This window comes from Cervus canadensis, chromosome 1 (assembly GCF_019320065.1).
Source record: "Cervus canadensis isolate Bull #8, Minnesota chromosome 1, ASM1932006v1, whole genome shotgun sequence".
Lineage (NCBI taxonomy): Eukaryota > Metazoa > Chordata > Mammalia > Artiodactyla > Cervidae > Cervus > Cervus canadensis.
This window is the reverse complement of record NC_057386.1, coordinates 124,022,228-124,049,135: the sequence shown is the minus strand read 5'-3', so window position 1 is coordinate 124,049,135 and position 26,908 is coordinate 124,022,228. Positions and strand designations below refer to the sequence as shown.

The 26,908-nt window shown below is 36.9% G+C and overlaps 1 protein-coding gene across 2 annotated transcripts in view; it reads left to right on the top strand.

The window, feature by feature from the left end:
* ATP2A2 (ATPase sarcoplasmic/endoplasmic reticulum Ca2+ transporting 2) overlaps window positions 1-26,908 on the top strand; it is a 57,634-nt gene that overhangs the window by 16,204 nt on the left and 14,522 nt on the right. For both annotated transcript variants that reach the window (XM_043440982.1, XM_043440973.1), the window contains exons 6-11: window positions 15,530-15,610; window positions 17,468-17,553; window positions 18,460-18,924; window positions 23,465-23,553; window positions 24,214-24,316; window positions 25,181-25,312. In XM_043440982.1, the coding sequence (XP_043296917.1) occupies window positions 15,530-15,610; window positions 17,468-17,553; window positions 18,460-18,924; window positions 23,465-23,553; window positions 24,214-24,316; window positions 25,181-25,312 (956 nt within the window). The remainder of the gene's footprint in view (window positions 1-15,529; window positions 15,611-17,467; window positions 17,554-18,459; window positions 18,925-23,464; window positions 23,554-24,213; window positions 24,317-25,180; window positions 25,313-26,908) is intronic.

Here is a 26,908-nt window from a genome sequence, read left to right as displayed (position 1 = left end):
CTTTAGGACGGACTGGTTGGATCTTTTTGCAGTCCAAGGGACTCTCAATAGTCTTCTCCAGCACCACGGTTCAAAAGCATCAATTCTTTGGCGCTCAGCTTTATTTATGGTCTAACTCTCACACCTGTACATGACCACTGGAAAAACCATAGCCTTGACTAGACGGACATCATCATCGTGTCGTATCCTAAGTGGGCTCTGGCTTCCTTTATTGTCTTCTTGCAGTTTGTTCTCTACACAGAAGCTAGACTTCCCTAAAGGTTATATTAATTCACTGGCTACAGCCTTTCAGTGGCTTCTCTCGCATCAGAAATACAATTTCTTTTCTCTTTAACCCTGAATGACCTTGCATTGTATAGCTCCTACTTCTGTGATTTCGTCTTACACCACTCAGTGTGCTCTAGTCATACAGGACTTGTTAACGTTTTCACAACCACCAAGCTTAACCTGGCCTTTTTTGGGTAGTTAAGCAAATTTTATATAATTTATTGATTTTCCCAACACATAAATCTCACAGTGGCAAAAATTTGGTTATAACCTCTGTCTACCTGATTTTCGCCACTGTGAAATTCCATTCCCTATAATGTAGCGTTTTATATATTGCTTTTGATAGTTTAGGAAGGACAGATGACTTATCCACAGTGTGTGTGTGACATAGGAGTAGTCCCTTTCTTATTTTGTTTATATTATGATAAAATATACATATTATAATAAAGTTTACCCTTTTAACTGTTTTGAAGTATACAGTTCTGTGGCATCAGGTACATTCACGTTGTACAGCCATCACTACTATTCATCTACAGAACTCTTCCGTCTTCCCAGACTGAAAAGTAACAATAATTTCTCTCTACCTCCCTTCTCTAGGTCCTGGCAACCGCTGCCTTTCTTTTAATATTTAAAAAAAAATTTTTTTAAAGATGAGTTTAAATTCTTCATCTTAGGTGAATATACTTATTACTAATAGAATTGTTCTAAGCAGTACACATACTAAACCCAGTTCTGCTTTCACCTATTTCTAATTCCTTTGTGAGGAGTCTTAACAGGTCTTGAGAGTTAGCAATTTTTTCCTCCACCTCTTCCCCTCCTGTATACTAATTGCTAAAAACATACACAGTGCTGGGATGTTGGGCTCTTGTATACTACCCTTTCTTGAATTTTGACCATTCCAAAGGATGCTAAACAGAGGTGATCACAGGTTTTAGACAGATAGTGAACATTTTGTTAAACACTATTGTCATACTACTAGGCAACATGCACTTTAAGGGGCAGAACTGTCACACTGATGATTGTAATCTTGCTGAGCATGTAAAAAGCTCTCCATAATAAATAAAACCTGAAGTCTGAAGTGTGGAGTAGGTTTAGCAGTGTAAATCTGCTTTTTGTGCAGCTTCTGTGCAGAACAGATAATTTGACGTCTCTGTGCTTGAGTTTAGTAGTAGCTGAGCTTAACGTGTGTGCCAGATACAGTGATAAATTTCTTAGTGTTTGGTTTTTAATCATCAGCCACCTATGGGTGTGTGTACTGTTAGTCACATTTTGAAACTAATAGTTGAAACCAAGTCTTTGTGGTTTATTGCTTCTGTCTTCAGCTACGGTTACTTTACTAGAGAATATACAGTATATTTAGTAAATGTATACGTATTTCACACATTAATTTGTTGGTGGTCCAGTTCACAATTTTTTAAAAATAGCTTATTGAGATACAGTTCACATGCCATAACATTTCACTCCTTTAAAGTGTAATTAAGTGGTTTTTGAATTAAGTGTAATGTCTTTATCACTATATCACTTCAGAACATCTTCCCCCCAAAAAGAAATCCTATACCCATTAGCAGTCACTTCCTCTGCCTGCTTTTCCCCAGTCCCTGGCAACCACAGTTTACTTTGCCTTTTAGGGATTTGCTTATTCTAGATATTGCATATAAATGGAATCATACAAGAAATGTGCTTTTGAGACTGATTTCCTTCTCTTAGTATTGTTGCCAGGAGTCCTTTATGTTGTGGTATAAATCATATACTTCGTTTGTGTGTATAATACTATATTCTTTATGGCTCAGTATTATTCCATTGTTTAGGTGCGCCACATTTTGTGTATTCATTCATCAGTTCACAGATATTTGGGCTGTTTCCCCTTTCTGGCTATTATGAATAATGCTAGTGTGAATATTTGAGTACAGTTTTTGTGTGAACATATGCTTTCACTCTCTTAGATATGTACTTGGACAGGAAATTGTTGGGGCTTAGAGGGGACTCGTCTAACATTTTGAGGAATTTCCCAACCATTGTCCAAAGTGATGCATCATATTCCATTCCACCAGCAGTGAGTGTAGGTTCCAATTTCTCTGCATCCTCATCAGCACTTGCCTTTTAAAATTTTCGCCGTGAAGTGTTACCTCACCGTGATTTTAACTTGTACTTCCCTAATTTCGTAATGAAATTGAGCATCTTTTCATGTCCTTATGTTCTAATGCATTACTATGTCATATTTGAGAAATGTCTAAATCCACTGACTATTTTAATTGGGTTGTCTTTATAATGTTGAGTTGTAAGAGTTCTTTATATATGCTGGTTTATCAGATAAATTGCAAAATTTTCCCATTCTGTAGGTTTCTTTTTTACTTGATGGTGTTATTTGTAGCATAAAAGTTTTTAATTTGATAGCGTCCCATTTGTCTTTTATTTCATTGCTTATGCTTTTGGTGTCATACCAAAGAAGCTGTTCTGTGATCTGATGTCACCAGAATTTTGTATATGGTGTGAAGTAGGAGTCCAGTTTCATTTTTTTGCATTTGGATATCCAGTTGTGTCAGCATCATTTATTGAAAAGACTTTGTTGAATTGTCCTGGCACCCTTGTCAAAAATCAATTGACTTCATTTCCTACTACAAATTGACTTATTCAATTGATATGTGTGTCTAGCCTCCTGCCAGTACCACACCATCTTGATTACTGTAGCTTTGTAGTAAGTTATGAAATCATTAAATTTGAGTCTCCTGGCTTTGTTGTTTTTCTAATTTTATTTTGGTTATTTGGAGTCCCTTGCATTTCCATGTGAATTTTAAGTTTAACTTGTTAATTTCTGTCCCCAAAGCCTGCCTAGATCTGATAAGAATTACATTGATTCTGTAGCTCAATTTGGGAAACACAGCCATCACAGCAATATTAAATCTCCTGATGCTTGACCAGGAGTGTATCTTTGTTTATTTAGGTCTCATTTCTTTTAACTCTCTGTTTCCAGTGTACAAGTCTTACACTATTTTTGTTACGTTTATTCCTAAGTACTTTTTTTTTCTTGGGAGCTATTTGTAATTGGAATTGTTTTTTTAATTTCAATTTCAGATTGTTTTTTTCTAGTGTATAGAAATACAGTTGATTTTTGTGTACTGATTTACAACCAGTACATTGCCTTGCAATCTTGGTGGACTCTTATTCTAATAGTTTTCCATGGGTTCCTTAAGATATTTCTCTCTGTAAGACCATGTCATCTGAAAACAGAAATAATTTTTCTAGCCTGGGTGCCTTTTCTTTTTCTTGTCTAATTGCCCTGGCTAGATTCTTCAGTAGAATGTTTACTCTGGCCTCTTCTTTTTAACATCCTTGTCTTGTTCCTGATCGTAGGGGAATAGTATTCAGTCTTTTACCATGAAGTATGATGTTAGCTTTGAGTTCCATAGATGCCCTTTACCATGTCAAGGAAGTCTGAATCACAGTTTTAATTTTTAGGTGGTCAGTATACTCTTTGTTTGGTCTGTTCTGGTGACTTTTCATGGTTTTTAAATATTTAGATCCAAATTAGAAATGGTAGTTAGATTGCCAGAACCAGTGGGTCACTGAACTGGGAAAGATGTAACCCTAAGGCATTTAAATTGATTTAGATGGAACATTTTGGAAAAGTATTTTGTGACTGCTCGACCTGGGCCAGATAAATAGCTATTTATTTTATTCAAACTTACTAAGACTATAAAAGTTGAGGCATTTAAACTTCTACTTTTATATTAGGATTAGTAATCTAGTTGACCCTATGATCTGGCATTTAACCCAATAATTCAGTTCTGTGAAACTGTAGAAATGAATTTCAGTTCTAAACATAGATCTAAATTGTTTCTTGTCAGTCTTACTCTGTACATGGCATGAAGGGATAAGTGGCGTAAATTGTGCTCTTAGACACGGTAACTTTTATACTGTTACTTAAATTATGAAATTGACTGTGAAGAGGGTTCTTTCTGATGAATTAAAAAACTGGAGAATATTGTTAACTGTTTTGAAGATTGAAGCGAGTATTTGCAGAAATAAAGAGACCTTTTTGTAGTCATTGTTTGGATGTAAGAATCATCTGACTTGAGATGATAAACTTCTTTTTGCTAACTTCTGAAAGATATATGGTAGAATGGTTCTGCTGTACTTTCTGAAGTCTAGTCTTGGTGGCTTTTTTGAGGGGGAGATGGAGGAAGCTAAGGAAATTGTATTTTTGATGTTACTATGCCAGCTAATAACATTTCCAGGAAGACACTGTGTAAGCATGCACAGCAAATCCATATGTATACTATAAGTATCTAGACTACAAGAGCCAAATAGAATAGATGTGGCAGGTAAACATGTGGTTACCCATGTGTTCATCTTCTGAAACTACAGTAAAATGTCAGGAAAATATTTCTCTGGATAGATGGAAACCAAAAGTAGTAAAATGTGAGTATAATATATAAGAAATGAACATCAGTGTTTCAGTGTTCTGTATTATTTGCTAACATCAAGGTGAATCAAGCTTTCAAAGTCATGAAAGTCTTTAAATTCAGAATTTGGGGGGCATTCAGCCTTTGCATGGGAGGGGTGTAATTGATTTCTTAACGCAACTGTTTTTGAAATTGTTTGAAACAAACTTCTTGTATCTTGGTAACCCAGAGTTGATGAATAGCACAAGGACATAAATATCCTCAGATGACTTCTGTCCTGTAGTATACTCTGGAGTAAATCATATTTTAAGATTATGTAAGTGTTAGAAATGACAGTCTCAATGTAAAACTGTATTTGCTTTACTTAGCTTCTGAAGAAATTGATTTTATATTTCCTAAATTGAAGAATAAATATTCAGCAGTCGTGCCAGCAATTTTAGGACCTATTAAAAAGGAATAATTCTTAAATTTGGTAACTATTTAAGGAAGAGAGGTTTCACTTTTGATAGTCAACTTGCAGTAATGAGATTTAATAACATGTATGATGTGGCATTTCCAAGCAGTTGAGGAAAAGGAAAGACAAAGTTGTAAAATAGATGACTGATTCATGTAAGAACCTGTATTATTATCCTAATTCCACACGACACTGAACAGAGTAAGTTAACCTAACCTCCACCAAATCGAGTAATTGGAGTAGACTCTTAAGGAGCTTTCTGGCTCAAGAGATGTGTGATTCAGATAACATGGCCTTATCGTTTCTTTAGCTAGGGCTGTGAGCCTTTTTTCTTTTCCTTTTGAAAAAAAAGGAATTGGAGCAGCCTGAATGGTCAGCAAACACTTAATTCATACCTGTTGAGCTCCCTAACACAAATATCAGAAAGTTAATTCTGTGCTGCCGAGCAGAGGGCTTGGCAGACTTTTTTAACAGAGCTACCTTAGAAATATTTTGGGTTTTGTGGCCCCAAACTGTCTCTGTAGGGGAAAAACGATTTTTTTTTTAACAAGAGTTTAAAAAATGTAAAAATCATCCTTGGCTTAAGGGCTGTTTTTAAAAGAAACAAAAACAGGTCTTCAAGTTTGTCCAGCTGCTTAGAGCTGCTTCTCTAACTTCATGTGCAAGAAAGATTTTGTTAAAATGTATATTTTGAGTACTTAGATCTGGAGTGGGCTTCATTGTTCTCCTTTTCTACCAAGTTCCATGGTGAACTACACTTTGAGAAGCAAAACTCTACAGCAGTAGTTAATCATGTCTAGAACACAGTTCCTTTAAAAATTAATGAAATCTGGACTCTTTTTCCAAATACATACGTTCAGAAATCTTGTATGCAATTTCCAGGGGATTCTTTTGTCCTTCTCCCCAGAATTCCACCCCAAGATTCTAGCTATTGGTTTTAAAAAATGAAGTTACAAGCGTATACCTAGTTTTATTGTGTTTCTCTTTATTGTATTGCACAGATATTGCATTTTTTAACAGATATTTCAACTTTTCATTATTATAATTATGATCAGTGATCTTTGGCTACTGTTGCAAAAAAATTGACCCACTGAGGATTCAACTGATTAGCTTTTTTTTTTTATTAAGCAATAAAGTCTCATAAAATTAATGTATGTACATTGTTTTTTACACAATGCTATTGCATGCTAATAGACCATAGTACAGTATAAACGTACCTTCGTATCACTCAGTTTATTGCAGTATTTGCTTTTGCTCTCAATATCTATCTATCTGGCTGTGTCAGGTCTGAGTTGTGGCACACAGGATCTTCTGTTGTGGCCCACGGGTTTCACTCTAGTTATGACACGTGGCTCTGTAGTTCTGCTGTGGGCTTAGCTGCCCCATGGCATGTGGGATCTTAGTTCCCTGACCAAGGATCGAACCTACATCCCTTGGATTGGAAGGTGGGTTCTCAGCCAGGGTAGTTTCTGCTTTTGCTTTTGTGGTTGTCTGGCGTTGAACCCAGAATGTCTCCCAAGGTATGGCTGTATACCATATGATCCAGCATTTCCACTTCTAGGATATATATTCAAAGGAAATGAAATCAGTCTCCCTAAGAGATCTGCACCCCTGCATTCATTACAGCACTGTTTACCTAAGTATCCATCAGTGGATAAATGAACAAAGAAAATGTGTCTACACACACACAAGAGTATTATTGAGACATCAAAATGAAGGAAGTCCTTCTGTTTGCAACAACATGGATGCACCTTAAGTGAAATAAGTCAGAGAAAGGCTAATGCCATGTAATCTCACTTACATGTAAATCTTTAAAAAAGGAAACTCATTCTCGCACACATGCAAAGCAAACTTAGAAACTCAGGTTGGTGGTTTCTAGCACAGGGGGTGCAGGAATTAGGTGAAGATGGTCAGAAGGTATAAAGTCCAGTTGTGAGACAGATGTGTTCAGGGAATATAATGTCCAGCGTGGTGACTGTAGGTAATTGCAGTATATACTTGAAAGTTGCTGAGAGTATGTCTGAAGTTTTCATCATAAGGAAACAGTTGTAACTATGTGAGGTTGATGTATATTAACTGATTGTAGTAATTCCATATAGTATGTATATATAAATGTTTTGTACCCTAAACTTAACACAGTGTTACAGGTTGGTTTTTATCTCAACAAAATGGGAAAAGTTGTTACAGTTAAATTGTAAAATATTGTCTCATTAAGCAGCCTGCATGGTATTGTTGGAATATTGTTAAACAGTTTTCACCTGTTCCTAAAATGATAAACATCGCTCAGAGATGTAGAAACAAAACTACATGACCAAATAAGGATTGTTGTCTTTTGTCTTTTCCCCCATACGGAGTTGTTTCACAGTGAGAAGGATGAGAGAACAGAACTAGTTAGAGATGCAGATCTGAGTCATCTGTAACCAAAAAACAGTAGAAATCATTATTTTAGTTTTTCCTGTAATTAATATCTGTTTTATAGAGCTATAAGTTCTTAATCTTAACTCGTGTATAAGCAGAACAATAGTCTAAAACAGAAATGGGCGTGGGTGCTATTAGAAACAGAGGGTTTTGAGACCTCGAGCAATAATTTATTCATTGCTGTGAGAACAGCTGAGACACTAAGAACCATGAGTTCTGAGGAACTCAGGAAGGTATCCCCAGTCATCAGATCATGATGGACCAGTTGGTCTTGAAGCCTGACCTGAATTTCACAGGACTGGCATTTCCTCATTTCCTGTAATCACCTCCTCCCCTCTCCCTGTGACTCAGTGGTAGTTACAGTACAGTCGGTGCCAGTCTTTCCAACCCTTATTATTGTGATTAAGATTTGGGGGGAATTAGAAGAAACCACATAGTGTAGGGAACACATTTCCTTCCTAAGTGTGACACAAAACCACCACCATCACCAGGTTTGACTATGTAAAAATATAAAATAACTTATTTTGAAGATGATAAAAGAGTTTTAAGAAAGTGCTTCGTGTTAGCTGCTGCTGCTGCTAAGTCTCTTCAGTCACGTCCGACTCTGTGTGACCCTATGGACAGCAGTCCACCAGGCTCCTCTGTCCACAAGATTCTCTAGGCAAGAATACTGGAGTGGGTTGCCATTTCCTTCTGCGTGGTGTTAGCAGTAGTCAGAAAACAAGATTGAGAGTATGGGAAAATGGCAAGAAAATTAATTTGGTGGTAGTATACATTTGTAGGAAAATTCTGTTTTCTGTGAATCTTTTCTCCAGAAGTAATTGAAGTGCACGAAAGGAAAATTGGAAACATGTAGATGACTGTGAAAACAGTGACTGATTAATTAATCACAGGATGGCTGTGAAATACCTGTGACGTTAAGCAAGTTACGTGCTTCATTTTCCTTATCTGTAAACAGGGAATGAAGATAATCATAGAATTCATAAAACTCTTATAGCAGTGCTTAGTATAGAATAAGCATTCTCCAAAGTTGAGCTTTAGAGATGATTGCTTTAGGTATTACTATGTAGCCATTAAAAAAGACTGAAACAGGTAAATACATAGCAATGTTAAAGGTTTGTAATTTTTATTTTAATGAAACTTTAGTAAGTGTTATCTATAGAGAAAGGTGTTTGATAAATGGTGTTAACAGATAAATAGATGTTTGGACGAGGGAAGTGAGGGATGGGTTTTCACCTTGTAAAGAGCATGCTTTACTGTTGCAACAAAGAGAAATGCATGTTGGTATCCCAGATACCGTGTACTCTAACCTTATGTAACCTTGCTGTGGGCTGCCTCCATGGCATCTAATGAACCAGTTAGCTTCCACCTCTAGCAGCTAGAAACTTCCCAGACTAGGGAAAGCTGTGCTACTTTTATTGGCAGTTATGTATTATGCCAGTTTTATTATAAAATGTCCCTTATAAGGAGCTAAAACTTAATACTTGTCTGTTCTGTACATTAGTTTTTCTCTTTGGAGGCACACAGAAGTCTGATTCCTGATTGCTGTGATGGCCTGTTTTACCATCTTGATGGCTTTCTTTGGTGCTCATACTTGAATACAGTTAATGTAAATAGAGTCTGGTTCCTATTCTAGACCTTATCTTGCACTCTTACACATAAGGACACTTTGGCAATCTTAGTTGTCCTGTCACTTAAAACCCATGAGTCTTTTTCATGTTTCTCTTTCCCTACTATTATCTCTAGTCCTCTGCTAGCATACATGTCTTTTGTTTTCAGCCTATATTTTAAGCAGTAATCACTGTTAAACCTCATTCAGCTCAACCAAGGCTAAGATCTCTTTGATCCTGACGTTTCATTGTTTCTAACTTTGTGACAGTCTTCAATTTGATAATTATAAGTTTCTGGTGCCCCTCCCCTTTTCTTTTTTAAAGAAAATGATGTATGTGCAGGTACTTCATTCCATAGCAAATATTTTATTTGGTGTGCACTATGTTTCAGCACAATACCAGGCCTGGAAAATTAGTGGTGACTAAGTGACTGCCTTTGTGGCGCTAGTGGGTCTAGTGGGGAGGACACATCAAACATGTAACGTGAGGAGTGTTAGGAAATGGGCACATTGTGATGGATACCAACCTAATCTTGAAAGTTTGAGGAAAGCCTGGCTGTTTGTGAAGACTCAGAACTTTTGAGAAACTGAAGAGCATTGTGTTTGAAGCAAGTCTAGTAGGAAGAAGCTGTTGAAATGTTTTAAAGAGAATGATATGTCTGCATTTTAAAAAGATGTGTTTCATCATAGATAATATATCCAACAAATTGGACTGGGAACAAATACCAGTATAATCTATGGCAGTTTGTAATGTTCTTCCCTGCCCACCCTGAGGCCTGGAAATAGTGTTAAGTAGGCAGGTAGAGCTTCTAAAGTGAAGAATTTCATTCATTTTTTCCCTAACTACAAAATTTATGACTCAAATTAGGAGTGAAAAGGTTTGAGTCACAGTTAAATGTTTAACTAATTTAGGTTAATTAATTCTATTATGACTGGCTTTTCCTCAGAGCCATTTAAACTCAGAAACAATAGTGGTATTTTAGAGGTAATTTTCTGATCTTATATATAGTTAAAGAAAAAAAAGATTTGAATAAACTGGTAGAATTTGCAACAATAAGTTAGATTTTTTTTCTTATGTATAATCAGTTCAAAAAAGGCTCTTTCTGAGTTGTGCTGATTTTAACTGTCAGTGTTTTTGACATAATAATAAAACCAATGTTAACTCATCCTGGCCTTATAAATAGTCTTTCCCAGATTTTAAGATTAAGAAAGCTTGTGTTCATTCAGTTCTAAAATGTGGCCAAGTAATAATTTCCTTTAAATGGCTTTTACGTGCGTTCTTGGTAACGCAGCACAAACTATACATTAAAAAATTTGTTCAGAGTGGAAATCTGTGTTGTGATAGCGGTTTTAAAGAGCTACAGACTTAAGGAGCCAAGAGCTGAATTTTAAGTGTCAGATGTTAAACAGAAAGAAGAATAAACTCCATTATAAACTATTATTACACTGCCTGAACTCAAGAGACAAAAAAATTTTCAGAGGAAAAAATTGCAGAGCATCCCGTTGGCAAGAGTAAGAATTTTCCACTACCACTTGCCCTGAGGGCACTGACATGCCCCATCAGGGAAATATCACTGGATGTGATCATCGGAACAGGCTGCCTACTCCTCACGCACAAAACCCTCTGTCTGGAATTCACAGAAGCCTGCAGACAAAAGAAAATTATGTCTTAGATGAAAAGTAGCCATTGAATCTTTGTTTTCATGGATCTTTTACTTCTTTAGACAACCTGCTTCCTAGTAGATTTAATCCTAAACTGACTCCTCCAAACAAAAAGCAGAGTCACACACTAAGTTAAAGGAAGTCTTTCACTAATTGAAGTTCTTTAGGCAAGACTACTATTGCTACCTTTAGTTTCCTGTCTAGAATGAGGATATTAGTTGGTCTGGTCAAGATGATGCAAGGGAGTGTCTTCTCACTAAGAGAATACTAGAACTTGGCAGGTTTTTAAGGCCAGTTTGGATTTACGCTCTTAGTACCTTTTCCACACAGGAGAAGGGCATGGCAGCCCACCCCAGTGTTCTTGCCTGGAGAACCCCCATGGACAGGGGAGCCTGGCGGGCTACAGTCCGTGGGGTCGCAAGGAGTCAGACACGACTGAGCGACTAAGCACACTCGCACCTTTTCCACAGAGAGATCGTTTCGTAATGGAAATAAACGTGGAACTTTTAAGGTAGTACATTTCCCAAGTGTTAGGGACTTAGGGTCTTCTTGGCCTAGAGCGTCGCATACATGGCGTGAGAAACAACACACAGGAAAGGCTGTTCTAAACAGGCTCTTCACAGGATCTGTGACGCCAGTTACTAAGCCTTTTTCCTCCTTGTATTAATTCTTTAGTGTGCTTGGAGAATTTCTTTAAAATAATGGATTCCTGGATCCCAAATGCATTGAACCAGTCTCTTAAAGAGCAGGCCCCAAGATTCTGTAGTTTATAAAAGGTCCCCAGGTCGTCATCTTTTAGTTCCTAAATACGTAATTGTCTCCCAGTTAGAATGACTGTTACAGGATGGAAGAAAAGTTAATAAGAGCATAAGATCAATTTTTAAACAACTTCCTGTGTGGTCCTGTGGCTAAGATGCTGTGCTACCAATGCAGGGGCCCCAGGTTCCATCCCAGGTCATCTTTTTTTTTTTTTTCCAGGTCATCTTTGAGTTCCTACATACATAGTTGCCTCCCAGTTAGAATGGTTGTTACAGAAGGGAACAAAAGTTTAATAATAGCATGAGGTCAGTGTTTAAGGACTTGCCAGTCACTTGTTCCACTAGCATTTTACATCTGACTCGTTCTTGAATATTTAACCAATAATTAAACATATCAATATAATTTCTGTACAACATAGCCTTCATATATTTAAAACAGACTTTCAGGAGTAAAAATAAGCTGGTTTCTTTGTGATGCAAGTTTAAACATTAACATAATTCTAAATGCTGCATATATAGTATCAATCCCGCCTTAAACTAATAACTTAAATGTTGACTCTGTTATTGAGGAAAAAAATTAATCTCGGTATTTCTTGCCTCAGAAACATTTTTCATTCATTTTTAATCCTCTGAGCTGCCACTGAAACACAGCAAATAAATGGCAAGATACAACTTCTGGGTCCTCAATTCAAATATTAGATATGCTGACCTTAACTAAATTGTGGCCAGGTATATGAGAATACAAGTTAGAGCTAATATATGAAGTTGTTTAAAAGAGATGCAACCCCAGTATAAAATGACACCTTGTGCTATTTTATTTTATTCTTTTTTTTTCCTTTTTGGCTGCACCACATGGCTTGCGGGATCTTAGTTTCCCAGCCAGAGTTTGAACCCATGCCCCTTGCAGTGGGAGCACGGAGTCCTCACCACTGGACCACTAGAGAATTCCTGGCGTTCTGCTTTTGGCTTGGTGGTTTCCATTCAGTTTTTGCAGTGCAGATGCGCTTGTAGATTGTGGTGACTGCGGCGCCATGTTAGAAGCTTTCTGCTCCTGTAGGATCATGGCATAAATTGCTTCAGACGTTAACATTTTCAAGTAATTTTTCCACTTAGGGTCATGCATTCATCATTGAACTTGGATCCTTTTCATATTCAAGATTATGTGGGGTCAAATTATGACAGCCAGAACTAACACAGTAAAAGTTTTTTAGGTTGTTTGAGGTTTTTTTACATTTATTTTTTGCCACACTAGCAGCTTGCAGAATCTTAGTTCCATCACCAGGGATAGAATGCCCTTGGCAGTGAAAATGCGCAGTCCTAAGCACTGGACCACCAGGGAATTACCTAAGCTATTTTAAAGTTTTATCTGGATGGGGTATTATAGGTTGTGAAGGCCACTAAATTTTAAGATACAGTTACTTACTATTGTAGTATGAGCAGAATTATATTATTAATAAGCTGGAAGTTTCTAGTGTCTTCCATCTGAATATTGCTGTTTGTTGCATAAGCATTTCCAGCAGGAATTTCACCTTAACTTGTGTGTCCCTGCAGTCAAGTACAGGGATGATCTTTGCCTCCTGGGAGTAGATATTGGCAGTCTTGTTGTGTGCTGCCTTGTGACCACGTTTCTTACATAGGTTATAGGGTTTGTTTCATGAACTATACTCACCATGAGTTTAAGAGCTGTGAGTTACAGAAATATTAGAACTAAATTGAAGGTTTAACGAATGAAATCAATCTACTACTTAGAAGTGAATTTTGTCTAAGAAATAGATTGAATTGATTGAATCTACCTCTTAGACAGTTTATGTATAACCAGTGACAGTTACAGTTCTGTATGATAGCATAAGTCTGGAAAATTAAGATTTAACTTAATATATGCATTTGTAGGGGAGACAGTTATTTGTTCTGTTAGCTGTCCTTGCATAAGACTCCTAAAAACACCTTAGTAACTTTCAGAGAGTCAGGGAAAGCTGTTTTGTACTTACGTTTACTGTTCAGTTGCTTTGATACTAAAACATACTCATCTAACAATATTTGAACGCCTACAGTATTTCTGGGCATTGTTCTCAGGGTGCAGGTGAAATACAGGCTTTACCTGTTCCTCAGTTGGTGTTGTGGCATTTATTTAAAATACCGTCAAGGAAAGGGGCTAAGACATGGTCCATTTAAGAGCTAATAAAGGAACTCTGGCCCAGAAAAGAAGACTCACTTGACTTAAAGATCTCCCAGAGGTTACACAAGAGGTTTTTCATTTATCTGATAATGCGAATTTCAGAAGGTACCAAAGGGTACATACAAGGTGAAAAGTCTCCTTCCACTCATGCCCTGCTGTCTGGTGTTATAAGTCTGTTATACCTTCCAGATGTCTTTTCTCATGACAGCGGAACTCCATTGTACACAGTGCTGCACACAGTATGAATAGACTTGTCTCTTCTTTCTATTGCTGATAAAAAAAAAAACTTAACTATGTACTGCAAGCATATCTGTAGAATAAATTCTTTGTAGTGGAATTTATGGGGTAAAAAGATTGTGTTTTGCCATTTTTGTTTGGTTTTTTGTCGTCCCATGCGACTTACAGGGATCACAGGTCCCCAACCAGGAATTGAACCTATGCCCTTGGCCGTGAAAGCAAAAGCAGAGCTCAGAGTCCTGTCCACTGGACCACCAGGGAACCCCTGTGCTTTGCATTTTTGATATGTATTACCAGTTTGCCCTCCCGAGATTTTGTAAGTTTTTTTCTTTGTACTCAGCAGTGTATATAGGATCATCACAAAGTCTGGATGCCTAGTTGAATTAAAAATATTAAATGAATACTAATATTACATGGTATGTTTAGTGACGATACATTCAGTTTGTCCTTACTAGCAGTGCACTAAGCACCGAATTTTCATTAATACCTGCTCGTAAAAAAAAAAAATACCTGCTCGTGCACTTGCTCAGCTAGTAAAGAATCTGCCTGTAATGCAGGAGGCCCCGGTTCGATTCCTGAGTCGGGAAGATCCGCTGGAAAAAGGATAGGCTACCCACTCCAGTATTCTTGGGTTTCCCTGGTGGCTCAACTGGTAAAGGGTCTGTCTGCAGTGCAGGAGACCTGGGTTGGGAAGATCCCCTGGAGAAGGGAACGGTTATCCACTCCAGTATTCTGGCGTGGAGAATTCCATGGACTGTATAGTTCATGGGGTCGCAAAGAGTCGGACCCAACTGAGCGACTTTCGCTTTGACTTTTCATGCACTTGCCTCTTAAGTGATTTGTAGCTTTGGTTTGTTTTAGGTTTTTTGGGGTTTTTTTGCTTATTAAAACTAAACTTTCCACATCTTATAGTCACCCTGTATAAAGAAGCCCTGTTTCTTTACATTCTTTCAAACTTAGTGCATTTTTTTCTCAACTCCTTTGTCAATTTGATAGTTTAAAAAGTGGTCTCTCTGTGTTGTTTTTTCTTGCCTTTTTCTTATGAGTGAGAATAATTGAGCATCTTTTTATAGAGGTATTTGTTTCCTGTTTGTGATAATTTAGCCTTCCCAGTGGAAAAAATCATAGTTTACAATTCAGTCCCCCTCGCCATGCCCTGTGTGTGTGTGTGAGTGTGACTAAATAATGTGTACTTAGAGCTGTTGGCCCAAGCATCATTGTTCTCTTAGTTGTATACTTCAGATCTTGTATTTATCCAGGAAGAGTTGCTTATATTGCTTATTGTAGCAGATTGGAGGGTAGGGGGTGAGTCCCACGCAGCCTGTGGGATCCTAGTTCCCCAGGATTGATCCCATGCCCCCTGCACTGGAAGCGCAGAGTCCGAACCACTGAGCCACCAGGGCAGTCCCTGTAGCAGATTAAATTTGTGCTGTATACAGACTTGTTTATTTTCTTTAAATGGTGTGTTTGATTTGGAGACAGCATCTTCATGTAACATGATTACAAAAGTTGCTTATTTAAGCTGCTTTTTTTCTCCACAATTAGTTGGTGACAAAGTTCCTGCTGATATAAGATTAACTTCCATCAAATCTACTACTCTAAGAGTTGACCAGTCAATTCTCACAGGTAAATATTATGTATTGGAGGGTGGCTTAATTTCTGAGGGCTCCCTCAGACTCCATGCTAATAGTTGAACTGACTGTTGCCCTGCTGTCCATTTATAGTATCCCATCTTAACATTTCCAAGATGTTTATTTCATAATGCTTTATCAGTCTTTTTGCCAGTAGATGCCAAGCTATGATTTTAAAACAGTTGGCTTTCATCTCATAAGGCCTTCTTATATTTAAATTTCATTAAAAATTAGTTTTGATTTAAGAAATTTTTTTAATGGTTGAAAATTCCTTTGGTAGCCTGAGATAAAGTTGAAGCAGTGTTGTCGTCTCTCTGTTTTGTGGAAATTGAATTAATTACCTAGTGTTTTTTTCCAGGCAGGAAAAATAGACTCCAGGAATGCTAATCTCATACCTGATATACTTTGCAATAGTCAAATGTACAATTAACAAAAGTCAGCACCCTCCAAAATGGTGAACATTTACTGCCTAAAGTTTGAACACTAATTAGATTTGGGATTGTTCGGAACATTTTCCCGTTTTTGTTTGATAAAGGCACAGTCTAGGGTGGAGGGTTCATGTTAACTGGAAGTAAGGTGGTCAGAAGATTAACTTAAACACAATGCTAACCTGAATTAAATAGTGAGTAAATATAAAATTCAAAGATTTATCTGATGATTAGTTTTCAAAAACAACTAAATGTCTTAGAAGTAGAGACGTGAGTAACCTGGGCTCTGTATTTTTTATTGTTTCTTTATGAATAGCTTATCTACTAAAACTGCTGTTATCAGCAACAACCTGGAAGCTGATTAAGCCATAAAATGGTAGGGAATCGATCAGATTGTATATAAAATTCTCATATTGTGTGTACAAAAATAATTTCCATTTATATAAAAATCATACTCTAGTTTTAGGCTAGATTGAAGAACCAGAGTCTTCTGTTAAATATTGAGAGTGAAATTTGCTTCTTGAAATTTGAGTTAACTATTAGGGCCATATTTCACCCTCATTATATATACCATTAACCCTTGAACAATGTGTGTTTGAACTGCATGTGTTCGCTTATCTGCAGATTTTTTTCATTAATAAACCAGTTGGTTGAATCCTCAGATGCAGAACTGCACGTCCAGAGGAATCATATGTATACAGAGGGCCAGGCCTAAGTTCTGTGCAGATTTATGAATGCTGAGGGGTTGGCTCTCCAACTGCTGCATTGTTCAAGGGTCAACTGCATTTCATAGGAAATTGCTGGGTTGAAACCAGGTTCAACAAGGCACTGTGAAAGTTCTAAGAAGTGGTCTCTCTTATTCCATGTGGTCTTTTTTAGTGCTGCTGATTGCTGTTTTTCATTTTGGTTTATTGAAGTAGAATAGTTGATAAGTGCATGCAAATATTATCTAGAACAGTGTTTTCATTTCTCATCTTTGGCATTATTGAACAAAAACAGGCTTTCCAGTGGATGAGCCTCAGTATTCATATCTGTATCTACAGTTTATTCATTTTGTTAAAAGTAAATACACTTTCACCTTTTTAACTATTAGAGTGTGTGTATATATAAGTGTACAGCAAATCTATATCCACTATATTAGAGTATGAAATGATACTTGAAAATGAACTAAATTTGAATAGTTAAGAAAATAAAGGTAATTGACTCTAATTTTACTTCAAAATTAAATTCCTTTATTTTTATATTTTTCTTTCTTGGAAATTAGTTTCTGTTACTGAATTTTACTAGTTTCTATCGTTTTGAATGAATTGGGCCTTTTTTTCCTTTTCATGAGTGTGGTATTGGCATGAGTGAATGAGGGTACCAGGGTTCTAGGTGTGAATTGCATAGATCTAAACAAACCTCCTGTATTGCCACCTGCTTAGGTGAATCTGTCTCTGTCATCAAGCACACTGACCCTGTCCCTGACCCACGGGCTGTCAATCAAGATAAGAAGAACATGCTCTTTTCTGTAAGTACTTTGGATAAGATTTAACCTTTAAAGGGGTGTTTCCTTTAAAATGACGTGGATGATAACTGTGTATAGCTCAATTAAAAGGTGTGTGTGTGGAAAGAAAGCAGATTGTGGCAAACCATTAATAATTGGTGAGTCTGGGTGAAAAGTAAAGTAGATGTTTATTGTACTGTTCCAATTTTTCTGTTAAATTTTTTTGAAATATAAAGTTGGGAAATTTATAGTTTTTGTTTAGAATTTAAAGTGGTATTTCAAGTAGTAGGCTTTTTTGTGTGTTAACATGGGAATTTAACCGCCCATAGTAAATTTTTAATAAGTACTGCAGAGCTACAATGAAAATAATGAACTAGGAATTAAAATAGAGTGGGGAGGGAAACCTTACACTTTGAATACCAGTGCTTGAGTGGAGGTCCTCAAGGGCAGCTCCTGGTCCTGGTCACCCTTCTTATTTCAGGGATGAAAGGAGAGGTGGAGTTGTTGGAGCCAGAGGTGGAGAATGCTTAGGGTTGAGAGCCGTATAATGTTTGAAAAGTCAGGAACACAGAGGGGTTAAGCTCTGCTCCAGTCCAAAGCTCTCTGCAAGCCAGACTCAGTGAGTAGAGATTTCAGGTGGGCCAGTGTAGAGGGCTCTGGGGCAAGTGGGTACCATTCTCACTTCACAGAGAATCACAGAGAGATATACTACACCACCTACCCTGAGGTATTGTTCATCATCAAAATTTGAAGGCTTGGTTGCCTGAGTAGTGGCCACTTGAGGGTCCAGTAGAATGTGGTGAGTAGTAGAGAGGCCCGGTAGAGAGTCTGGGTGCCCTCATCAGAATCCACACAAGTCTGAGTTTACTAGTCAGGATTTAAGTAGGATATGGTGTTAATCTCTTAACCAGTTCTCTCCTTCTGTCCTAGGGTACAAACATTGCTGCTGGCAAAGCCATGGGAGTGGTGGTGGCAACTGGAGTTAACACTGAAATTGGCAAGATCCGAGATGAGATGGTAGCAACGGAACAGGAGAGAACACCCCTCCAGCAGAAACTAGATGAGTTTGGGGAACAGCTGTCCAAAGTCATCTCCCTTATATGCATTGCGGTCTGGATCATAAACATTGGGCACTTCAACGACCCAGTTCATGGAGGCTCCTGGATCAGAGGTGCTATATACTACTTTAAGATTGCAGTAGCCCTGGCTGTAGCAGCCATTCCTGAAGGTCTGCCTGCTGTCATCACCACCTGCCTGGCTCTTGGAACTCGCAGAATGGCAAAGAAAAATGCCATTGTTCGAAGTCTCCCTTCTGTGGAAACCCTTGGTTGTACGTCTGTTATCTGCTCAGACAAGACGGGTACGCTGACAACAAACCAGATGTCAGTCTGCAGGGTAAGTGGGAGTAGTTTAAGAATCTTTCTGAGTTATGGTTGTTGATCCGTCGTAAGAATATGCCCTCATGTCATTAGAAGCGTTATTGTTATTGTTAATTTTATTTTTATTGTAGTTAACAATGATTTGTCGGTTTCAGGTGTAGAGCATAGTGATTCAGAGATGTATGTGTATTTTCTTTTTAGATTCCTTTCCATTGTAGCTTATTAAAAAATATTGAGTATAGTTCCCTATGCTATACAGTAGGTCCTTGTTGGTATGCAATAGTGTATATTTGTTAATCTCAAACTCCTAATTTTAACCCCTCCCTTTCCCCTTTGGTAACCGTAAGTTTCTTTTCTAGTCTATGGGTCTATTTTTATTTTGTAATGAGTTAATTTGTATCTTTTTTTTTTTGGTTCCATATACAAGTGATATCTTATTTGTTTTTCTCTTACTTAATTTACTTAGTATGATCTCTAGGTCTATCCATGTTGCTGCAAGTGGCATTTTTTTCTTTTTTTAAAGCAGTTATTATAGTGTAGTTGATGTACAGTGTTGTTAGTTTCAGGTATATAGCAAAATGAGTTATGCATATACATAACATATGGTCACTCTTTAAAGAGTCTTTTCCCATAGAGGCCATCACAAGAGTATTTATCTGTTTTGTACATGGTGGTGTGTATGTGTCAATCCTAATCTCTGTTTGTCCCTCCCCTGCTTGTCCCCTTGTAACACAAGTTTTCTACATCTGTGACTCTACTTCTGTTTGTAAATAAATTAGTTTCTACCTTAATTTTTTTAGACTCCACATAAAACAAGTGACATTATTTTTATTTTTTATGACTAATATTCCATTGTGTATCTCTATACCACATCTTCTTTATCCAGTCGTCTATCAGTAGACAGTTGGCTTGCTTCCATGTCTTAACTGATGTAAATAGTGCTGCTGTGAACATGGGGGTGCATGTATCTTTTCAAATTAGTTTTCATCATTTCTGGGTATATGCCCAGCTGTGAGATTGCTGGATCATAAAACTTTTGATTTATAATTTGATACCTTTTTATGTGCTTTAAGCAAATTGAATTGTATCTGATAGAGGTTATCTACATGAGTGATATACTTGTATTGGGGAAGTAACTGTAAGCAGTCTGTAAATGTGTTAGGTGACTATGCTTCCTTTACTTCCCTGTTCTTCTAAGTGTATGTATGTTAACACAAGCTTCAAAGTAAGAATTGTATAAAACCAGCTAGTTACCTGCCTACATAAAATTCTAATTGGTATTTTCTTAACACATTGAATGAAACATGTTTTTCTTCTTGAAAAGTAAAGAATTGCGTTTAACTTGCTTCATTTTGTGTTCATCCTTCCTTTCTCTTACGTTGTTTTGACTATCACTTTAGGATAAAATAAACTGTTTAAACCTGCCCTAAGCAGAAGAAAGAAATAATATAATGATGCAGCTGAATGAAGTTCTTTCATGTAATTTGATTTCCATAGGTTTTATTCAAACAACTTTGAGGTAGAAGGATGAGAAAAACAAACAAACAAACAAAAGTATAAACTTCCAGTTAGAAAATAAGTGTGTCATGGGTATGAAATGTACAGTGCAGGAAACAGTCAGTAATAACGTAGTATCTATGTGTGGTGGCAGATGACAACTAGACTTAACGATGATCATTTTGAAATGTATAGAAGTATCACATCATTATCCCATGCACCAGGAAGTAATAACATAGTGTAGGTCAGTTATACTTCAAAAACAAACAGAAAAAGAGCAAATTTGTGGTTTTCAGTCTGGAGGGTGAGAAATTAGATGAAGGTGAACAAAAGGTACAGACTTCCAGTTAAGTATTAGGGAATGTCATGTACAATATGATAAGTGTAATCAGCACTGCTCTACATTATATGTGAAAAGTTGTTGAGAGTAAATCTTCAGAATTCTCATCACGAGAAAACAATCTTTTCTTATATTGTATCTATATTAGAAGATGGATATTGACTAACTGATAATCATTTCATGATGATTGTAAGTCAAATCATTTGTACAAGTCAAAGTAATTTTTCAAGAGAGACACAGCTCATAAATGTTGAATGAAATTCATGTCAAAGATTCTGTTTGGGTCATTAGTTCAATGAGAGAAAATCAGCAAGATGGTAAAACTAGTTACAGGAACATGTGAGGAAGTGCTCAGTATTAGAATAGGACTAGTGTGTGTTAGATTATAAAAACTGGTTAATATCATACAGGGAAATAAAACTAAGTTTTATCTTTTATAGAGGACAAAAAGCCACAACTTCATAAAACCTGAGCCTTTTATAATAGCACAGTGAAAGAATGTTAAATTTTCCCAGCACACTAAATCTTTAAGTGCCTGTTAAGTAATGCTTCTGATGACATTGAAAGGACATGCCATCATCCCCTTGGCCTTATCTCTGGGTTTCAGATAATGGGTTTTTTTAGCATTAGAAATTGCTCGTTTTGATACATTGAACCCTCAGACTCTTTTACTGAATTTAAATTTGTGGTAATTTTTTGATATACGCACCCTCAATTCTTTGTGGTGTCCAAAACCCAGATACTAATAGCTCAGTTGGTAAAGAAATAATGGACAGGTGTTCAGGTGGCAAGCTTCTAGCTTGTCTTAGGTAGATGCAGAGTGTAACTGAGCTACCTAAATTTTCTTTCCTTGGTCCCAAAAAATGTTGGATTTTTTCCTTATATTTTCCCTTAAATAATTTGATTTCAAATGTTCTGTTAAAGAAACAGCTTGCCTCTTTGTTCTATTCTACCTTTGGCGACAGAAAGCTGATGCTAATCAGTATTCTACAGGAGGTTTCTTGCAGTGGGTTGCATAACTGCCCTTGACTTAGGGGTACTTTCATCATGCAGTTTCTAAATGGTTTACTGGCTTGCAGTCTAAAAATGCCTGTGTGCATTCAGATTTAGTTTGTGTGGGTTAGAATTCTGAATGTCTTAGAATATTTTGTACTGTGGTGTAGACCCAAAGAGCTTCACTTTTATATACAGCGTCATTAAAGAAGTGACATGGTGTAGTCATAATGATGCCAACTTGCTTTGATAAGTCTTAGTGCAGTTAATTTTTCACATGGGACTTTGTTTGAATCGTATGGTAATACTGCTCAAGAGGTTAGAAAACATAGGCTCTGAGAAATTGTGCCATGTCTGAGGGTCCCACAACTTTTAATAGTAAGGTAAAGTTCAGTTTTCTGATAGGAGAGATAAGTAAAACCTGTTTCTCTCTCCCACTTAATAATTGTGTAACCTCGAGCACATCCTTTAACCTCTTTTTATTCCTTTTTTTCCTCTTCTGTAAATGTCAGACATTTTTGGAAAGAGCTTTCTGCCAAAATTCCTTTTTTAGATGTTGTATCTGCTAGGAAAAAAAAACTGTAGGAATTGGTGACCTTGCTGCATGTGACCTTGGACATGAATCTTTTCCTCATTTGACACACCAATTATATGTGTTTGAACTAGAGCCTTTTACCAGGAGTCATCACAGTTTTAAATCCCACAGTTTTAAATTATATATAATTTTTTTTTAATCCTTTTGTCTCACAGCTTTAGTTCAGTTCCCAGATTGATTTAGTTCTGAGTATACTTTTGAAATGAAGCTTCTGGAATTTAAAAGTACATGCTATATAATAAACAAATCTTACGAGGCAAAGGAAGTTATTTTAAAACAAAATCAGATTTTCTTACTGACTATGAGTCAGAATGCTCTGAAAAGATTTTTTTAAAGCATTACATGGCTCTTTTTTTACTTGAGTTTAACATGTTAAAAATTCTTTATTGTAGAATGGTTTGATCATTCCAAACTGGACTTCTGAATTACAATTGGAAAGCAAACCAAGAGGGGGAAAAAAAATACCCTCACCTTAAAAAACTGGCTCATGTCACTTTATTATTCTGTAAAATTAAGAATTCCTTCCTAAAGCACGCTTCCATCTGTTATCGTCTTGGTAACATCAGTTCATTCAGCTCTGCGGGCTCCTTACTATATACATGTGGTTGTGCAGCTTCATAGAAAATGAGCTATTACCACAATAAAAAGTAAGTGGGAAGGAGTAGAGAAGCAATTTGTCTTATTTTACTTGGGGAATGTTTATGCAACTCTGATATGTGAGTTTATTCTTCCTAGGCTTTTACTCTTAGCTCTAAAGCGGGGATACCTAGGTCACTTTCTCAGCCTGTCATTTGGAATTCTGAGTATTCTAAAAAGTACTACTGAGTCTTCGGAACTGATGGGCCCAGAGTCCTCATAACTTGGTTTTCATGTATATGTTCTCTTTCTCCTCTGCCTGGTGCCATGCTGCTTATTTATTCAGCACCTCAGTGATGCTGTTTTTCAGACTGTTAGATGAATGGGGGAGGCAGTCTTAATAGTGTCTAGTTAGAATAGGAACAATACTTCTCATGCTGAGCTTCGACACTTAAGTGAGAAGAGCCTTTTGTCTTAGCAAAGGTTATATGCTTCTAGCATATTTTTTTTTTTATATATCTTTTAAACACTTAGGCTTTTTTTTTTTTTCTGTAGATGTTCATTCTGGACAAAGTCGAAGGTGATACCTGTTCCCTTAATGAGTTTACCATAACTGGATCAACATATGCACCTATCGGAGAAGTGTGAGTAAACCTTCCTTGTCTTTTAAAGGCTCCACGTTGGCAGTTTGGTGCCTGTATAGACTTGCAGTGTCTCTGAAGTGTTTGGATAGTTTTCCTGATGTAGGTCCTGTTGGTTATCAAAATGGCTTACTTTTTTAAAAATAAAAATTGGTAATGCATACCTGAAAATTGATACCCAGTTGAAATAGATTGTTTAAGCCAGTGAACCTTTTTCGTCTTTTGAAGCCTAAATTTTCAAGTGTAGTTTCTGTTTAGGTGGAGTTTTGGGGGTGATTTTTTAATTTTTGTTTGTTTGCCATGCCACACAGTTTGCGGTATCTTAGTTCCCCAACCAAGAACCAGACCCAGGGCCCCGGCAGTGAGAGCACCAAGTCTTAAGCTCTGGACCACCAGGGAATTCCTGTTTTTTCTTTATGGATACCAGTGGTGGAGGAATTTCAGTAACTGAGAATTTCTGGTCTTTACTGATTAACTACTGATACCAGAGACACATTCTATTACTGTCTCCAGCATCAGATTTCTAGGAGCCATCACTTGAATTCTTTTGAATGCTTGCCAATCTGTTGTACACAAAATTCTATTTTTTAGTAAAAAAAATAAATAAAAATGACCACAGTTGACCACAGTGTGCTTTAAGAGTTATTTTTTTTCTTCTGACAGACATAAAGATGATAAACCAGTGAAATGTCATCAGTATGATGGTCTTGTGGAACTGGCGACAATTTGTGCTCTTTGTAATGACTCTGCTTTGGATTACAATGAGGTGAGCCTTCTCATAAATGAGAAACTAGACCTGGCTGTTTCTAGTTCAGAGGTGCAGTGGGAGGGATGAAAATCTAGCCTTCATTCCTCCCCTTTTTTTTATTTTTATTTTTACTTTTTTTTTCATTCCTCCCTTTTTGAAAGTACGAGTTCCTGATTTTATTTGCCCTTTCCATTAAGAGCTTGTCTCTTATCAGAGCCAGCATGATCTATCCCAAAAAAGCTGGGAGCCTTTCGTATATTCTCTGTGGCTGAGCATTGCAGTTACTCAGCTCGGAGCTGTAGCATACATGATGTTCTCTTCTGTGTGTAGCTTAGTTACTATAAATGAGTAAAATCCAGGATACTTTTTCCTGAAAGTACAGGGTGTTGATCTTGGCTTTTTCAGATGGGTATCATTGCATCCTTGAGGACAAGTTGAGGCTTAGAAGGTTGTTTTGATGATGTTATTATATAAAATTTAACCAACAAAAAACCTTCTTTCCTCCCTTTTAAAATTATAAACAGATACATTTTTTGGTTTCTAAAGGCAAGCCAGTCCCCAGCATAAACAATATAAATTATGTAGAATGATAAATAATGACATGGAATTACAAATACTATTTGCAAGCTCTCATGTTTCACTTAATATTGTGATTATTGACTTACAGTTCAGGGGAATGAAAGATGTAATTATTAGAAAAAGATCAAATGCACACCTGTCCTTTGAGTTTATTTTTAATCATTTGGATCATGTGCTCCAGGATAGGATAAAAACGACCCAGAGAACAATGATGTAATGGAGGAAAAAGTCTTTATCAAAGAAAATTTACTTGTTTTTACTACTTTTCCCTTTTTGTAATTTGTATGCTTTCTGCTACTACAGGCGAAGGGTGTGTATGAAAAAGTTGGAGAAGCTACAGAGACTGCTCTCACTTGCCTGGTAGAGAAGATGAATGTATTTGATACTGAATTGAAGGGTCTTTCTAAAATAGAACGAGCAAATGCCTGCAACTCGGTCAGTATTTGAACTTGGTGTTGTTCATGCTGCCCGTCAGTCCACTCACTCACTCTCTTAGACAACTTACTCTATACTTTATTTCCTCAAATTCTCTCTCAGTATCTCCTTCTCCATCTTCGCTATAAGGTAAATTGATCTGGCCATTTGACCAAGAAAATAATAGTTACCAATGGACAATTTCCATATGCAGCCACCTGTGCTGTGATATGTACTCTTTCTGCTCCCAGTAAAACCCAGCTGCTCCTTGTCCCAGCATCTTTTCTGCATTATCAATCTCCTATCTCTACTGGATCTTCATTAGAGAAATAATAGTTGTTTTTTATCTTAAAACTTTTTCACTTGAGCATCCTGCTTCTTTTCCTTTATGGTAAAATGTCTCAAAGAACCATTTTCATGTATTACTTCACTTTTCCCGTTTTCTTGAGTCCACTGCAGTCAAGCTTTTGCCTCCTTCCAGTCTATCAAAACTTCTGATCAGAGTTGCCCATGGCCTTGTGTTAAATGGTCTAATTGTTTATGCAAGTGTATTACTAACACATTTTAAAGTTCACAGAGCAAAAGTTGACAGAAATAAAAGGTAAACTAGACAAATTTACAATTAGAGTTGGAGACACACCTATCTCAAAAATTGATAGAACAAGCAAATGAAAAAAAAATCAGGATATGGAGCAACACTTGTAAATATACTTAATCCTTATTTCTGTTGTGCTGCTCCTAATATGCTTTTCAGATCCATAAGGAACAATTTACCAGAATACACCATATTGCTGGTCCATGAAGCAAGACTCAACAAATTACAAAGGATTGTACAGGCTGACCACAATAGAATTAAACTAGAAATCAATTAGAAAGATACATAAGTTTCCATCTGAAGAAAACGGAAAAGCAAATACAAGTAGAACGAAGTAGGAAATAATAAAGACAAGATCAAAAAGCTGTTCTGAAAGTTTTTATATCAATAAATTTGACAGCATAGAAGAAAGGAACAAATCCTCTCAGTAGCACAGCTTTCTAAGCTGACAGTTTTCTAAGAAAAATTGAATAATCCTATGCCTGTTAAATTAACTGGATCTATAATTCAAAATCTACGCTTCCCTTCAAATTATTCAGGCCCAGTTGTGCCAATACTGAAGAAATACAAGTTTTCAGGAGTTCCCTGGCTGTCCAGTGGTTAGGACTTGATACTTTCCGTCAAGCTGCACAGTGTGGCCACACCAAAAATGGCAGAAAACGAAACTTTTATCACCAGCATAACCCTGATAGCAAAACCTGACATTGATGTATAACTTTCATAATACGGAAGTAGAGATTCTCAGCACAATGTTAGCACATTGAGTCCAGTAGTAATTAAAACTTTGACATGCTGTATTTATTTGAGCAGAATTACTACAACTATGGTGAGTGGAGTAGCCATACTGGGGGGTGCAGGTGTGTCTGTTAGGTGTGTGAACACTAGACAAATGTGTGATCCCTCAGCTGTTCTCCCTTGCCTGTCAGAGCCCCAGAGCCAGGATTTTCTTAGGCTGAGCAAAGTGGCAGGCAGGATGGACTGGCCTGTTAAGGACCCAGGTGCTGGAAGCTGACCAGATGGCC